The 16,981-nt window shown below is 35.3% G+C and overlaps 1 protein-coding gene across 3 annotated transcripts in view; it reads right to left on the reverse strand.

Annotated features, from left to right (window-relative positions):
• Galnt1 (polypeptide N-acetylgalactosaminyltransferase 1) overlaps positions 1-16,981 on the reverse strand; it is a 122,047-nt gene that overhangs the window by 25,479 nt on the left and 79,587 nt on the right. For all 3 annotated transcript variants that reach the window (XM_071602808.1, XM_027935641.2, XM_071602809.1), the window contains exons 5-7: positions 13,500-13,666; positions 6,140-6,347; positions 2,308-2,478 (exon numbers count right to left, since the gene is read on the reverse strand). In XM_071602808.1, coding sequence (XP_071458909.1) covers positions 2,308-2,478; positions 6,140-6,347; positions 13,500-13,666 — 546 coding nt within the window. The remainder of the gene's footprint in view (positions 1-2,307; positions 2,479-6,139; positions 6,348-13,499; positions 13,667-16,981) is intronic.

Here is a 16,981-nt window from a genome sequence, read left to right on the forward strand (position 1 = left end):
TATTTCATTTCTCTGTACACAAAGTAGAGTCACACTATTTGTATCTTCGTACATGTACTGAGGGTAATGATGTCCATCTCATTCCACCATCTTTCCTACTACAATGAGTTTTTGTTTTTAAAAGATACTATAGTTTTGTAACTGTTTCTAACTACAGAATAATGCTTATTCTCACTCTTCAAAAACTTTCAAAGGCTTCTAAGGGCTCTGGTGTCAGACAAGACTTGTATACTGCTTAGGCTATCTGCTGGACCCACTGTCATCGTTTCTGCCTGGATATCCCTCACTGTGCAAGTCTTAAGGATGTTCCCTGTCTTGAGCACCTTTCTCTGTCCTCAATTCTGACTTAGATTCCACTTCAAACTCCTTAAACTGAAGCTATTCCTCATAATCCTCTCCATGTGACTGTGTACACATTACACAGTTCCTAGCAATTATAAAGGCAGTTAGTTGACTATATGAACTCAGGTTAGAGTTATATGCCAGGTTCAAAAAGGTGGCAAATACTCCAAAGTCATAATATTAAATAGGATGAAAATGATAAGGCCCCTTTCCTATGCTTAACAGAATAATTTAATAATTCTATTAAATCTTAATGATTCTATTAAATATTCTTTTTTTGGGGGGGGATACCAGGGATTGAACTCGGGGGCACTAGACCACATCCCAGCCCTATTTTGTATTTTATTTAGAGACAGGGTCTCATTGAGTTGCTTAGTGCCTTGCTTTTGCTGAAGATGGCTTCGAACTCGCGTCCTCCTGCCTCAGCCTCCTAAGCCACTAGGATCATAGGTGTGTGCCACCGTACCCAGCCCATTAAATATTCTTAATAAAATCATCACCTTGACCAAGTACGGTATGTTTTCTCCAAAATGGAGCCCAAATCATTGCGCCAGGTATGCAAGGGATTGGGGTTGGCGGGCATAAGTGGATTAAGCAGAGAAATCATAATAAAGAATAATTTCAGGGAGATTTCATTTATTTAAAATGAGTATAAGTTAATCATTTTATTTCCACAAAGAATGAGTATGGAGATAACACAGACTCCAGCAAGGAAAAAGTAAGTACTAGGGTCTGAGGATATTATAAAGATTATATTTTAAGATGAACTGGTCACTTCTATAGCCCTAAAATATATTTAATTCCATGGTCTACTTAAGATAACAGCACTTCCCTATTAGTGTTGAAAATTGTTTCCAAAAAAAGTTTGGACTTATTTTGATCTTAGAAGAGAAAAAGAATGAGAAAAGGCTAAAAATATTAGCAGTCAAAGGACACAGGCCAACATGCAGAGCTACTGTTTAGTATAGGGATACCTGACCTGCTAAAATCTTCTCTAAGGCCATGTGCATCTTTTCCCATTGGAGAAGACCCATGTCTTTCATCAGACTTTCAAATACGTCCATCATCTTCAAATTGTTGAAGAACCCCTAATTTAGATGTTGAATTGAACTAACATCTACAGAGAGGGAATGTACCTTGTTCTGGTAAGAACTCAGGCTAGCTTAGGAAAAAAAAACACAGTGAAAAATCTCAACTTAGCTAGAACTGGACTTGAATTCATGGGAAAGCAGACCTCAGAAGTCCAGAATAGGAGAAAGCAGAAGCCTAAAGAAACTGAAAGAACTCTTAAATACTACAGAAGCAACATGTGGATGCAACTGGGATAAATCCTAGATGATGCAGAAAGTGCAAAGATCTCATATCCTGAACTACATAAAGATTTTTCTGGGGAAAAAAAAATCTATATATAGTCAAATGTGAAACAAAATAAAAATTAAAAAATGAATTAATGGATATCTTTTTTGTACTTTGTTAATTCTAGTTATTTTTATGTTTGAAAAAGCTCTGCTAGCCTTACCAGATAGGAACTATCATCCAGATGGTATGAGACTGAATTAAAAGTCTTCTCTTGTAGTGCAAGGATCCAGTTTTAAGTAATGTTTTTATATACTGACACAATTCATTAAGGGTCAGTTTGATTTATGCTAAATATCATTATCTTTAACAAATGAATTAAAGCAGATTGGACATTTTCAAAATGATCATAGAGAAATGAAATAATATGTCATCATATTTCATGTATGTTAGATTTTTAGAATACATGGAAAAGTTCTAATTTTATTAACTGATTGGAGGAAAAATTCCTTTTAAAAATATTGATATATGTGAAATTGGCTCTTAAACTACATATAAGATACGCAATTACTTCATGTTTCTCCAATTACACTTATAATCTTTTTGATATGACTCCCAAAGCTTTACAATCCTCTGTCAATAATACTTTAGGGAAAACAGATTAGTTACCTGACAGGAAGAGTCCTATCACCTTTCCTTCTGTCCATTTCTCTCTGGGGAACAGGATACCAGCGAAAATTAAGCTTCCAGTTGAATCCACCATAAGTCATATCAGAGCCTGCCATGTACTCAAAAGTATCATCACTGATCACATCAATGATAGGACATACCACTGTTCTCCTAATATCATAAAAAGCAATTTAAAAATCTTTCAGAATGTTGCTGCTTACCATAGTTATGTAACAATTATACACCAATTGTTTTTAAAATAAAAACATATTCTATAATGTTAAAGATAAGGATGAAAAAACTTCCTGCAGTAGCTAACATCATGATTATGTGTTGGTTGATAATCTTCTGTCCCTTTTTCATTTATACTTTTGCATATATGCCACATGTAAAAAATGCAAACTATTTCTACAGGTTTTTAAGATTACACTTTTAGTGACTATAGTCATTTCAAAGTATTTTCTTAATAAACAACTCTTGGACATTTGTGTTCTTTACAGTTTTTTTTTTTTTTTTTGCTAATGAGATACTAAGTGAATATGTTTATGTACACAAACTTTAACTGTTGCCTTAAGAGTAAACTTCCAGCAGTGAGATTAGTAAATTAAAGGCTCTATTCCTTCTTGTTTTCCAGAAATGTTATATGCATATGTACAGACTTCTTCCTGCAGCTTTCCCATAATGCTATCAATTTTGGATGTTTTTTCTTATATAATAACACTAAATAATATCTCTGTATTTTAAAAATTGCATTTTCTAATTATTAATATACTTTTCCTTCAGGTTTGTATTTCTTCATACAAACTAGTTGATCATAAATTGAAGGGATTTTCAACTGGTATATTGGGGTTTTAAAAATAAGTCTGAAATGAATGACAACAGCTCTTTCTAAGGGAATGTGCCCTAGAGTCTTTGCTAGCCAAATTTTATAGTATGTAATATCCTACCCAGCCTTTGATCTTATTTAAGAAATCTTTCCCTCCCCCAAGATCATAAAATTGATCACATATATGAGGCCCTGGGTTCAATCCCCAGCATCATCCAAAAAAAAAAAAAAAACCCTCAAAGAAGTATATTTTTGCTTTTCACATTTAAGTCTTTAATCTTTAAGAAATTGATTTTGGGTATGATAAGCAGAGGTATCCAACCTTATTTTCCTTAGGGATTACCAATTGTTCCAGCACTATTTATTTCATAGTCCCTTTTTCCTCTGCTATAATTATCAGCACCTGCTCTGTCATAAACTCTATCTAAATCAAGTATGCATGTGGAAATGGGCTGATTTCTGGAGGCTGTCCTTTCACTAGTCTTTTTATGAATTCCTACAACAATATGTCATTGTCATAATTAATATAGCTTTAAAATAAATCTTTACAGTTGGCAGAACAAGTTCCCTTATGCTTACTCCCTCTAGGACCATCTTAACCATTTTTGTTCTTTTTTGCATTTCCATGAAAATGTTAGAACCAGCTTGTCAAGTTTCTCAAAAAATAAAAATATTCTTCTGAGGTTTCAATTGAAAACTCACTGAATTTATAGACCAATTTGAGAAAAGTTGGTATTTTTATGATAATGACTTTGTGTGTGGGGGGGGAGTGCGCTAAAGATTGAACCCAGGGCTGCTTTGTGCATGTGAGGCAAGCACCCTACCAACTGAGCTATATCCCTAGCCCCCAATAATGACTTTTCTATTCATAAATATAAGCCTTATCTTCCCTTATTTCACTTTGATTTATTTTTCAGTGAATTTTAGTAGTTTCATATTTCATGCTAAGTACAGATTATGATTTCTATCACTATTTTAAACGGTATCTTTTGTTTTTACTATATATTTTCTAACTATTCCTTGCTGGTTTAGAGAGAGCAATTTACTTTTCTCATATTTGGCCATATTGTTAAATTCTTATAATTTCGTATACAGATTATCCTTCACAGACAAGAATATCATTTGCAATTCAGAGTATTTTTTTTCCCCTTGTACTGCAAAATTTAAGATTTCTAATGATACCAACAGAGGTGATTCAGGATTTTTTTTCCTTTTGGTGCTCTGGATCAAACCCATGTACTCACATGTGCTCTACCAGTGAGCTACACCCACAACCCAATTCAGGGCATTCTTATTTTTCTCCCTATCTTTTCAAAAAACAAACTCACTATGTTGCCCAGCTGGGCTTGTATTTGAGATGCTCCCATCTCAATCTCCAAAACAGCTGGGTTTCAGGTGTACACCACCACACTGCTGCTTTCAACAGTTTTTCTTTTATATAGCGTTTGCTTATGAAGGGTTTTTATTTTTTTTTTAAAGCATTCTTTCTTGGATTAGTAAATTTCCATTCCATAATTGCTTACTAAGTATTTTCTTATAATAAATGGATGTTAAGTTTTAGTGAACGCTCTTGTTCTCTATTTATAGAAGTGATCTCAGAGGCTTCTAATAAGTTTGTAATTATAGTTTTACTATTACAGAATGGATTTTAAACTAAACCAATTAGTTATATGTGTGTATGTGTGTGTGTGTGTGTGTGTGTGTGTATGTTTTGATGGGTTCAATTTGCAGGTATTGTGAAATTTTTATGCTAGCATTCACAATGGGTTTGGGCTATAATTTTCCTCATAGTTCTTTCTGGTTTTTTGTAAGCAAGTTACTCTAGCCTTAGAGTTTCGTTGTTTCCATTTTTTCTATACTCTGTTTTACAAATCCTTATGGGAAAGTTGTTTCCCCTCTTCCATCCCATACTAAGGTTGAGACAGGCAAGTTTATTTTGATATGGTGGAGTCTATATCTCATTCTCACACTGAGGTATAGATTTCAGATCACAGCTTTATATGGGTATTTGCTATTAATCTTCCCATCTTAGGTAAGGCCTAGGCTTTGCCTCCTGTCCTCTCATGTTATTTACCTATCAAGGCAAAAGCTCAGTGTCTCCAGAGTTCAGCATAAACTATGTAATTGAAAGCTGGCTTTAATGTTTGGATAGCTCATTTGCTCTCACTTTGTTATAAGACTGGCAAAATTCTTAAAACCTCTGTGTCAACTCAATGATGCATTTAAAATTTTGTTTTGTATTTTATCTTTTTCACTTGAAAAAGTTACTCAGAACATCTAATCCACCACACAGCCCAAAATGGAAGTAACTGTGTTTGTTATTTTTGCCAGTTCTCTTTTATACTGTTGTCACTGCACACTGCTTTCTCTCTATGGGTTCAAACTCTTGTTTCTAAAGGTTATGTTATCTTTATGCAACCAAATCATTCCTAAATCTCAGACAGAGCTGAGATGACCTGTCCCAATGTTACCCTAAAGAGCAGGGACAGTAAAGGTTTATATCCTGCCATCCTCGAGTTCATTGTCCAGATGTTTGCTCTTGTTTGGTGGTGAATATTTAACAATATGCTTCCTAATTCATTCCCACTAATAAAATAGTTTGTACACATTATTGCCAGAGTTTAGGTCATGCTCTTCTTACTTTGTTTAGAATCTTCAGGGCTTTTTTTTTTTTTTTTATACAGGGGATTGAATACTCGGAACCCTTAACCACTGAGCCACATCACCAGCACTTTTTATTTTTATTTTGAGACAGGGTCTCACTAAGTTATTTAGGGCCTTGCTAAGTTGCTGGGGCTGGCTTCAAACTTGTGATCTTTCTACCTTAGCTTTCTGAGTTGCTGGGATTAAGGCATTTGGCACCAAGCACGGCTTTTTAAGGACATTTTAAAAACAATTCAAGAAGAAATTATTTTTGTATTTATTTAAAAATAAAGAAATCTTCCAACTCATCATGCAGTCTAGGACAAATGTACTGAGAACAAATTTAAGACTCCAAAAAATTACCTGTCATGTTTGATCCTTGCTAAGAGAGGCTCCAGCCATCCCACTGTGCACTCACAATGAGCATCTAAGAAGGTGATCACCTGGCCTTTGGACACTGCAGCTCCTTTCAATCTAGCTCTGATCAATCCAGAACGCTGTTCCATTCGAATTACATGAACTGGCACTTTGAGTTTCTTCACATAACTCTCTAGAGGTCTTTTCAAAAAGTCTGAAAAAATTAACAAAACAATATCATGAAAACTTCTGATCTAGATGTAAAGCAATTTTGATTTGCAGTATTCCTTTAATGCGTATTTACTAAGCACTCCCAGTGGGGATCCATGCCTCACAATGTATTTCCCTGAAGGAAGACTTTCCATTTCATGACAGCATGGACTAGAGCTGCCTCCTTTTATTACATGTGGAGCTCTGACAGCATCTTTGGCTCTGGCTTCACCAAGGATAGGCATGTCACAACACTTCTCTAAGTAACTCTGCCAGGCTTAATGCTTCATTTTCTAACCATACTTAAGGATCATCAATACAAAGGAAGTAGTTTAAGAGTATTAAATCCTGACCTCAACAGAGAGAAGAGAATATGCCACAGCTATTAAAGTTCTGAAAATCGTGAAATTTCCTCAGAGGCAGAAACACTCTGTCTTATTGATTGCCACAGTCTCTGATTATACAGTTTTTTTATTAGGAGGAAAGAAGTGAGGTGAAACAAATGAGAAATACTAGACTGTAACTGCAAGGCCACAGAGAGATCCTTAACAGAAAAGTAGGTCTAAGAAAAAAGCTTTTAAGAGGGAGGAGCAATTAAAGATGAAAAGGAAGTAAAAAGGAAAGGGAGAACTATCTTGGAGAGGTCATATAAGAGGTTATTATCTGTAAGGCAAGCATGTCCTGCCTGCAAAGTTCACAACTGACTAAAAAGTAGAAAAGACACAGCTTTATCAAAGCAAAGAGAAAAGATCTTTTGAATCAGATCACTTTTTAGGATTTTATGGCAGAGAAGTTATCGATCAATGGTAACATGACCAGATGTCTTCAACTAGTCCCCATGTGACAAATGTAAGGATAATTTCTGTAGGAATGGAAATATTGAGATGGAACTACTGGGATTTCTCTGACTAGCTCTATCTAATAGGACTCTAGCAATTCACAGAAATCAGGATGTAAATTAAGGGGTTCTTTAAATATTGAGCATAGGAATCCAAAGTACTTCCTATATAGTGGGGTAGGGAGGACAAATGGGAGTGATGTGATTCCTGTTTGGTAAAAGCAAAATGAGTCAATAATGAAGTAATCAGGGATATAGAAACCATCCAGATTACAAGTAATTTCCATTTCTGCTAATATACTTCCTAATATTTGAGCTAAAAATAGTATCTAACAAATATCAGTATGGTTTTATGAACTAAGCCTTCAGATCAGGAATACCTAATTAGATTATGAGTAAAAAGGTGGGAACTGCAAATCCCAGGAAAAAAGCAACATTTTGCAGTTAGCAGCTAACATTTTGTGCCTATTTAGCACAATGCTAACTTGTTACATGTTTTACCTCACTTAATCTTCACAACCACCCTGTGAGGTTAAATGTTATTAAGCATACTTCAGAAATGAAAATCTAAGACTCAGAAAGTTATATAAATTCAATCAAGGTGACACAGCTTGTTATGGGGTTGGATGCAAGAGTCAAATCCAGGTCTACCTGCCTTCAAAGCCCACCTTTTTGTCCAAAGCAAGAAAACCCTAGAAGGAAACGCTAAAGAGAACAATTTAGGTTTGTGGGAACACCTGATCCAGCATCAATTTAAAATACTCTATCTTGAGAATTTGACAGAATCTCATGTGGTAGGTATGAGATATATTCTTGTACCTAAGTTTAGAAAAGTTGATTGTATCATAAAAAGTGTCTCCCAACAAGTTTTTCCAAAAAAATATATTAAAAATTTAGTGTAAAATACTTCCTAAAAACTAAAGTAATCTAACCCCCAGATCCACACCTTTGAAATACATAACTGTTTCTAGTTGATGCACAAAATAAAAAATACATGAGACTGTGTATGATAATGTAACAAACTCATTATTTTACAAATTTTCTTGGCATCTTTGTGGTTTTCATGCAATAAGACTAAAAAAACACTGTTGTCTTTTTTTCAGTTCATACAGAATTATAGACTCAAGACTGGGCGGGAAAGTAGGAATATCAAGTCACACTTTACAAAAATGAAGCCATGAGAAGTGAAGTGACTGTGGTTAGAAGCTACTATCTTTTCTTCAACTATTTATACTAATAATTCATGGGGTCCATACCTCCACATTTTTGTTTTCACTCTTTCTGAGATATAAAGTTTCAAGATTTCATCTTTCAGCATTATAGGTTTTCTGCCTCAAAGATTTGAGCAGTATTCCTGTTCCTTTAGTAAAGAGATGAAAGTACATGTTTTTAATCTTCCCTTTTACAAAGTATTAAAATAAAGATTTTTTAAAAGCCATTACTTCACATAAAAATAAGAGTGAATCTTGTTTATTAGAATATCTATAGTTATTGTCCTATAAATGGACCCCTAAACAACTCTCCATCAGGAAGTATGAAGCTATTAGTGAGAAAGAGAAAATCTCACCATTCATAGCAACATCTGAGAAATATTAATTGGAACTCTAAAGAGTAGTAGGAAGAGCAAGAAATGTAGAAGCTAATAAATCTGACTAATTTGACTTCCTTATGTGTAAAATGAGAAAAACAACAACCATCTCCGATTAGGAATCTTATACAAATTCTAAGAGTTAAGATAAACTTTTAAAGTTATGATCCCATAACTACTGACACAAACTAGGGATTCATTCTTTCTGGGACTTCATTACAGATCATACAATAGTAAAGTTCTGTCAGAGGCAATCAGAAGTGATGTATGCAGAAGTTACAAGGTCAGGCCCTGAGTTTACAGAGTCTAGATATTAAATAGGGTTAATTGTAGCACCTACTTCATACTTTTTTAATAAATAGAGCTGCTCAGGAGGTTAACTGTGAAATCAAGTACTCTTGAGGCCATGCGCAGACAATGCATACCATATACTCCAATTAGAAAGTATAAGACAAATTTTAAAAAAAGAAAGTCTGCACAGAGCATTAAAGGATGGTAGAACATGCATTCAATAAATTTGCACTATGTAAACAGTCTGTGGGCACTGAGGAGATAATCGTGAGCAAGCAACCCTGATGGAGGGATTAGTATAATAGAAGAACATAGACATTAAACATACAAGTCAATAATGGAAACTCTGTTAAGCACTGTGGAAGAATAGGAAGTGTTCCAAGATGTGTTCAGAGAGACGTGACAGGGTCTGGAGAGGTCAAGGAATCCCTCTCTAAATAATCCCATTTGAACTGAAATTCTGAAGATGATGAGATGTTAAGTAGGCTGGGGAAATGGCAGAGATGAGTACTTCCTGGAGAACATGTTCTAGAATAAAGAATAGCAACAGTAGAGGTGAAAGGTTCTGAGACAGAAAGAATGGTTCTTTTAACAAATTCAAAGAAGAAAATTATGAATAAAGGACAGAAGTACAGGACCAGAGTGGCAGGGAATGGTTCAAGAAGTGCCTGGAAATGCCAGATAGAGTTAGGTGACATAAACCTTAATCAGAGAAGTCACACAGTCATGATTTTATAATTAAAGGCCCATTCTGTTCATACTGGGATAAACAGATGGGAAGGGCTATCTAAATAATTCTCAATCTGTACAGCAAAGTCTGTAGCTATACAAGGAAAATAATACCTAAGGTTCCCCTATATCAAACATGAGGACCTGGATACTTGACACTTTCTAAGAAAAAAGATAAAAAGAGAATCAGATCCCAGAACAGAGACTCTGAGGTAGCATTCAGGAGACCCTGCCTGGAAATTAAGAGCCTTGGGTGAACCAGCAAAGCAGACATCCTCCCACATCAGTTTTCACTCAGATTTACAAAAGTTGGGACATTAAGTAAAGGCCTGCATGAGGCAAGGGAAAGAGAGCTGGCATACTTGAGTTCACTTTAGAGTGAACACTTTAGTTTGGGTACAAACACATTTCTAAGGAAGCCATATTCTACCCAAACTTACTTCTATACAGCCTTTTCAGGCATTCACAGAGTAAGAGAAAAACCAAAGGAGGAAATGAAAAAAGAATTCATTCTGTTTGTGGAAAAATATCTCTCCTTGAGAAATATTTAATTTAGCAAATATTAACACATAAGTAAATCAAGCACAAATCACTTGCAGGATGTTTGTACCACGATGTACTGCATAATGCTATTTTGGTCAAGGATGGACCGTATATATGATGGTGGTCCACAAAATTACATCACTTAGTGTTGGCACAGCTGTCTTAGTTTGTGTAAGTACACTTTGTGTTTGCACAATGACAGTCACCTAGCAATAAATTTTTCAGAACTGTTCCCATTATTAAGCAATACATGACTTTTATATATTGCTCCTTAAATTAAATTAGGTTAATTTTATTGAAGAGGAATAAACTTCTAGGAAAAAGTTATCCATATGAAACTTATATTTTTATTGTCAATAGTAATTATTTCTTTGTTAAGGCTGGTGATTTATAACAACTCTCATTTCACACTGAGTTGTTACACATTAGAGTATTTATGTTTTGTGTGATTACAAATTATTCCTTTAATTAGGGTAAGGAAGAAGATACAAGGCACTTGAGAAGTTAACGTATTATTATTATTTATTATTATTTTTTTTGAGGTGCTGGGGATCCAATTCAGGGCCTTGTACATGCTAGGTTAGCACTCTACCAAAGAGCTATATCCCTAGCCCTAGAACCATATCTTATTCTTCATTTGTACCTGTATAATCTGGCAAAATAACATTTAAATTGTTATTTTTAAAAATATTTATTTTTTAATTGTAGTTGGACACAATACCTTTATTTTATTTATTTATTTTTAATGTGGTGCTGAGAATCGAACCCAGGACCTCGCACTTGGTAGGTAAGAGCTCTACTGCTAAACCATAACCTCAGCCCTAAATTGTTATTAACACATAATTTACTCCCCATAATTAATATTCAGTGTAGGCACAGAAATGAAGGGTAGAATATCTGACTAAACCATCTTAGGAGACACAATGATAGAGTAGGTAAGATAAGTTGAAGACAATAATAAAAGAGGTTAAAACAATGGGTCATGAAGTTTAAAGCTGAAGGAAGGAAGGAAAAGCAATAGGAAGCTGTTTTCTGTAATGCTTTCCAAATTTTTCTTATCTAAACATAGGAATACTGGGGGAACACACAACACCAATGATCCCTAAATAGATGTACTGTGGGGGGGGGGGGATAAGAAAATTAGGAAATATTGGCTGAGTTTGACAAGTTTCTCTACTGATGGACTAAGTTTTTTTTCTATAGTACACTGCATTGTGAAATCTACAAGGATTCAGAATAAATAATGCCAGCCCATTACATTAATTTAACTTTTCCCAAAAGAGTGCTTTATGAAACTGTTTAGGAGACTGTAAGCTTATGAAAAATTCTGAGATTTTTAGAAGAATATATGGGCAAGAGTTATTGCAGAGATTTATTAAGAGATTAGAGTCTTTTATTACATTACATACTAGGGATTGAACTTGGGAGTACTTTACCACTGAGTAACATCACCAGCCTTTTTTATTTTTTATCCTGAGATAGGGTCTCACTAAGTTGCTGAGATTGGCCTCAAATATTGTGATCCTCTTGCCTTAAGACTCCCAAGTTGCTGGGATTACAGATGTGCACCACAGTGCTTCGCTCATCCTTCTTAATCTTTTAATGGACAAGATTTCTGAAACTTGGAAATAAAGAAATAGGGAAACTCCACAGAAATAGAAAGAATCTGAAGAACTAAGGGCTCTCCAGCTTAAGACTCCATTTTGCTGTCAAAGGTACTTCCTATACATAGAACTAAAATTCTCCATTTATGGCTATAAGTAGGATCTAGTCTTCTTTTCACTGACTCAGGGCTGCAGCTTTCCACAGAAGAAATTCTAACAAAATTATGTGGTTTTTTTAAACTGTTCTCATAAACATTTACATTATAAAGCATTTACCACAAGCACATCAGACAGAGCACTATTCTAGGATATATAAAGCACTCAAAAACCTTAACACCAAAAAAACCCAAATAATCCAATCAATAAATGGACCAAAGAACTGAACAGACACTTCTCAGAAGATGATATACAACAGTAAACAAACATATAAAAAAAATGTTCAACATCTCTAGCAATTAGAGAAATGCAAATCAAAAGTCTCTTAAGATTTCATCTCACTCCAGTCAGAATGGCAGCTATTAAGAATACAAACAACAATGAGTGTTGGCGAGGATGTGGGGAGAAAGGCATACTCATACATTGCTGGTGGAACTACAAAATTGGTGCTGCCAATCTGGAAAGCAGTGTGGAGATTCCTTGGAAAACTTGAAATGGAACCACCATTTGATGTAGCTCCTCGGTATATACCCAAAGAACTTAAAAACAGCATACTACAGGGACACAGCCATATCCATGTTTATAGCAGCACAATTCACAATAGCTACTTTGTGGAACCAATCCAGATGCCCTTCAGTAGATGAATGGATAAAGAAACAGTGGTATGGGGCTGGGGATGTGGCTCAAGCAGTGGCGCGCTCGCCTGGCATGCGTGCGGCCCGGGTTCAATCCTCAGCACCACATACCAACAAAGATGTTGTGTCTGCCGAGAACTAAAAAATAAATATTAAAAAAATTCTCTCTCTCTCTCTCTTTAAAAAAAAAAAGAAAGAAACTGTGGTATATATACACAATGGAACATTACTCAGCATTAAAAGCGAATAAAATTATGGAATTTGCAGGTAAATGGATGGAGTTGGAGAATATAATGCTAAGTGAAGCAAGCCAATCCCAAAAAACCAAAAGCCAAATGTTTTCTTTGATATAAGGATGCTAACTCATAATGGCTATGGGGGGGGGGGGGCGTGCGGCATGGAGGAACTTTAGATAGGGCAAAGGGGAAGACGGGGAAGGGAGGGAGCAAGGAGGTAGGAATGATGGTGGAATGAGTTAGACATCATTACCCTAAGTACATGTATGAAGACACAAAATGGCTTGAAAAATTGTGCTCTATATGTGTAATATGAAATAAATTGCATTCTGCTACCATGTATAACAAACTAGAATAAATAATTTAAAAAACATAAAATAAGATTAAGATGTGATACAAATTAAATGCTAAATTTATACTCTGAATTTTTTCAAAAAAATTACAAGTTTGTATAAAATCATTATAGAAATTATAGCAACTAATTTGTAAACTATTAGTGATAAAATGTGTAGGATATCACTGCCATCAAAATTTACCTCTTTCACTGGCATCATCTACTAGAACAATTTCTTCTATCATGTGTCTTGGTGAGCGATTAATGACACTATGGACAGTTCGCAGAAGTGTGCTCCAAGCCTCATTATGGAAAACAATCACGACACTTGTTGTAGGAAGATTATCTGGATACACCTTTGTTTTACACCTAAAAACAAAGAAAATACCTTTATAAAAAGTGACTGTTAAAGATAATACAACAAATCAATCTGGACTAGAAGGGATGAAAGAACAATAAAAATGGTATGATTTAGTGGCAAGTTTGTTAGTACCTTTTATTTAGGTTGTGATTAATGTCATATATTTAATAAATACCTATTTAAAGCAATAAGTTATTTTAAAGATGTTGCTCATAATTTTAAAATCAAATACCCCTTCCTGATAAATGTTTATAGTTGATTCATTTCAATGTAAAATAAACTAAGGCTGTATTATTATCAATCCCACACTAAATGTATTTTAAGAATCCAATTAAACAAAAAAATCAGAAACACTAGTTCAGTTTAATAACCTAAACAAAACTATAACTTCTACAAAGAAAGAGAAATAGCATTTACTGAGTACCTATTATGTACCAAGTTCTTATTCTTCCTATTCATTCTGTAAGGAAATCTAAAGTCACATGTCACACTGACGTGACAAGCCAAGACAGAGATAACTAAAAAGCACCAGCAGGGCCTGACTGAAGACCTCACAGCCCAGGTTCTGCTGACCAAACTCCTTGTGCTGCTGCTTACATAACTAATTATCAACTAAATGCATCTCATTTAGTAAAGATTGTGCTTACACATGCAAACATCAGAAAGATCAAACAAACCCAAAATATATTCACACAAAATCAATACATTACATTGTATTTTTCTAGCACTGTGTTAAGTACAAGGTGTCTTCCTTCAACCTTGTTAGCTAGATATTACTAGAGAACAGATACCAAGAGAATAGTAGTAAGCAATCACCTATTAAGGGATGTGTTTTTAAAATCTAAGCTTCCAGGAGCTGGGGATGTGGCTCAAGCGGTAACGTGCTCGCCTGGCATGCGTGGGGCGCTGGGTTCGATCCTCAGCACCACATAAAAATAAAATAAAGATGTTGTGTCCACCGAAACTAAAAAAATAAATATTAAAAAAATTCTCTCTCTAAAAAAAAATAAATAAATAAAATAAAAAATCTAAGCCTCCTAAAAAGAGCGTCTGTAACTCCCTGTTAGATATCCACACTTGTAATAGTTTCTCCAGTCTTTCTTCCTTTTTTCCCTGCTCTCTCTCAAAAACCTAGTGCTTCTTACACTGTTATAAATTTGGAGAGTGGAAAATGGGAAGAAGGGAAAGGGAATGAGGAAAACATCAACCAAACTCCTCTTCTGATGCTTCTGTACAACCCTACTTACTGTACACTCTACCCTGGGGCTTCTCACAGGCAGTAGGAAGAAAAGGGAAAGGGTAGGAAAAATGATGACAAGGTAAAGGGGATAAAAAGAAAAAGAAAGGAAATCACTGTAGAGCCCCATCAGTCCTTGTTCCTCTGCTCTCCTAGAGAAAAAGGACCAAATGAGTAGTTTTTACTGTCATTCACTATATACCATTTCAGCTCCTCTCATCCTTTTTTACCAAATTCCCATGACCTGGGCTTTCCAGCATGGTCTCCATCCTATTACCAGGAACCTATCTAGCTGCAACTGATCCACAATGCCCACAGCCTTATTTCCACTTCTCTGTCCATGCCCCATTTACCCTGTTTACTCAAAGCCATTGTATATGATCTCTTTCCCCAATTTAATCCTTATTATTTTAACAGAATTGGGAAGGAGAACACAGCCAAGGTTATTGCATAGCTGCTGGTTTACCAAAATAACAAAAAGAAAAAAAAATCAAGAGAAACAGAAGGTTATTAGGTAAAACATACCAAGAGCATTGTTAGCCACGTACATGGCAAGAAAAGCAGAAAGCAATAGAAGGCCCATACAGTCTGCTACACTCTGTAGCGCCTTTCCTCCAAGTCTGAAATAAAAAGACAGGACCCAAAAGACTAACTACGTAGGCCATAAAAAAGTGTGTCCCTAGAATTCCTAATAACACTTCTGAAAAGTTTCCTATCACAACTTTGTCATAAACAGTAGCTAGATAATTTATATTTATATAATATTATGCTTCAGGTATGGAATAAGTAATCAAGCCAATATTCAATGTTTTATGAGGATGCATCCTGAATGTCTAACTTGAAAATTACTAGCACAAGACTGTGAAATCAGGAATGGCCTGGGTATGAGCCAAGAAGTTCTGAGAAAGTTTCTTTTATTATTTAGCTGGATTGTATTGTGTCATATATGGTCGCTTTTCCTAAGTTAATCCTAATTAGACAGTAGGTTTTGCAGAAAAGAAGTAGTGATTCAGATTTATTTAGTGAATGATATGTTAAAGAATTAAATTTTAAAACTGTATGGAAAAAAATAAGATTATAAGAACATAGTATTCAAAAAGAGAAAATTAGAAGAAAACAAATAACCCAATCAACAAATGGGCCAAGGATCTGAACAAACACTTCTCAGAGGATGATATACAATCAATCAACAAATACACGGAAAAAATGCTCACCATCTCTAGCAATCAGAGAAACGCAAATTAAAACCACTCTAAGATACCATCTCACTCCAGTAAGAATGGCAGCCATTATGAAGTCAAACAATAATAAGTGCTGGCAAAGATGTGGGGAAAAGGGTACACTTGTACATTGCTGGTGGGACTGCAAATTGGTTCAGCCAATTTGGAAAGCAGTATGGAGATTCCTTGGAAAGCTGGGAATGGAATCACCATTTGACCCAGCTATTCCCCCCTTCTAGGACTATACCCAAAAGACCTAAAAAGAGCATACAACAGGGACACGGCTACATCAATGTTCATAGCAGCACAATTCACAATAGATAGACTGTGGAACCAACCCAGATGCCCTTCAATAGATGAATGGATAAAAAAAAATGTGGCATTTATACACAATGGAATATTACTCAGCACTAAAAAACAACAAAATCATGGCATTTGCAGGGAAATGGATGGCATTAGAGCAGATTATGCTAAGTGAAGCTAGCCAATCCCTAAAAAACAAATGCAGAATGTCTTCTTTGATATAAGGGGGGTGACTCAAAACAGAGCAGGGAGGAAGAGCATGAGAAGAAGATTACCATGAAATAGGGATGAGAGGTGCGTGGGAATGGGAGAGAGAAGGGGAATTGCAAGGAAGATGATAGGAGACCCTCACTGTTATGCAAAATTACATATAAGATGGTGTGATGGGGAAGAAAAAAGAGAGAGAGAAACGTGTCACAGTAGATTGGGTAGAAAGAGGTGATGGGAGGGGGGGATGGGAAGGGTAGCAGAATACAATAGACACTAGTATGGCCCTATGTATAAATGTGGCTGTATAACCAATGTGATCCTGCAATCTGTACACATGGAAAAATAAGATTACG

The sequence above is a fragment of the Marmota flaviventris genome, chromosome 16 (assembly GCF_047511675.1).
Source record: "Marmota flaviventris isolate mMarFla1 chromosome 16, mMarFla1.hap1, whole genome shotgun sequence".
In the NCBI taxonomy this organism is placed as follows: Eukaryota; Metazoa; Chordata; class Mammalia; order Rodentia; family Sciuridae; genus Marmota; species Marmota flaviventris.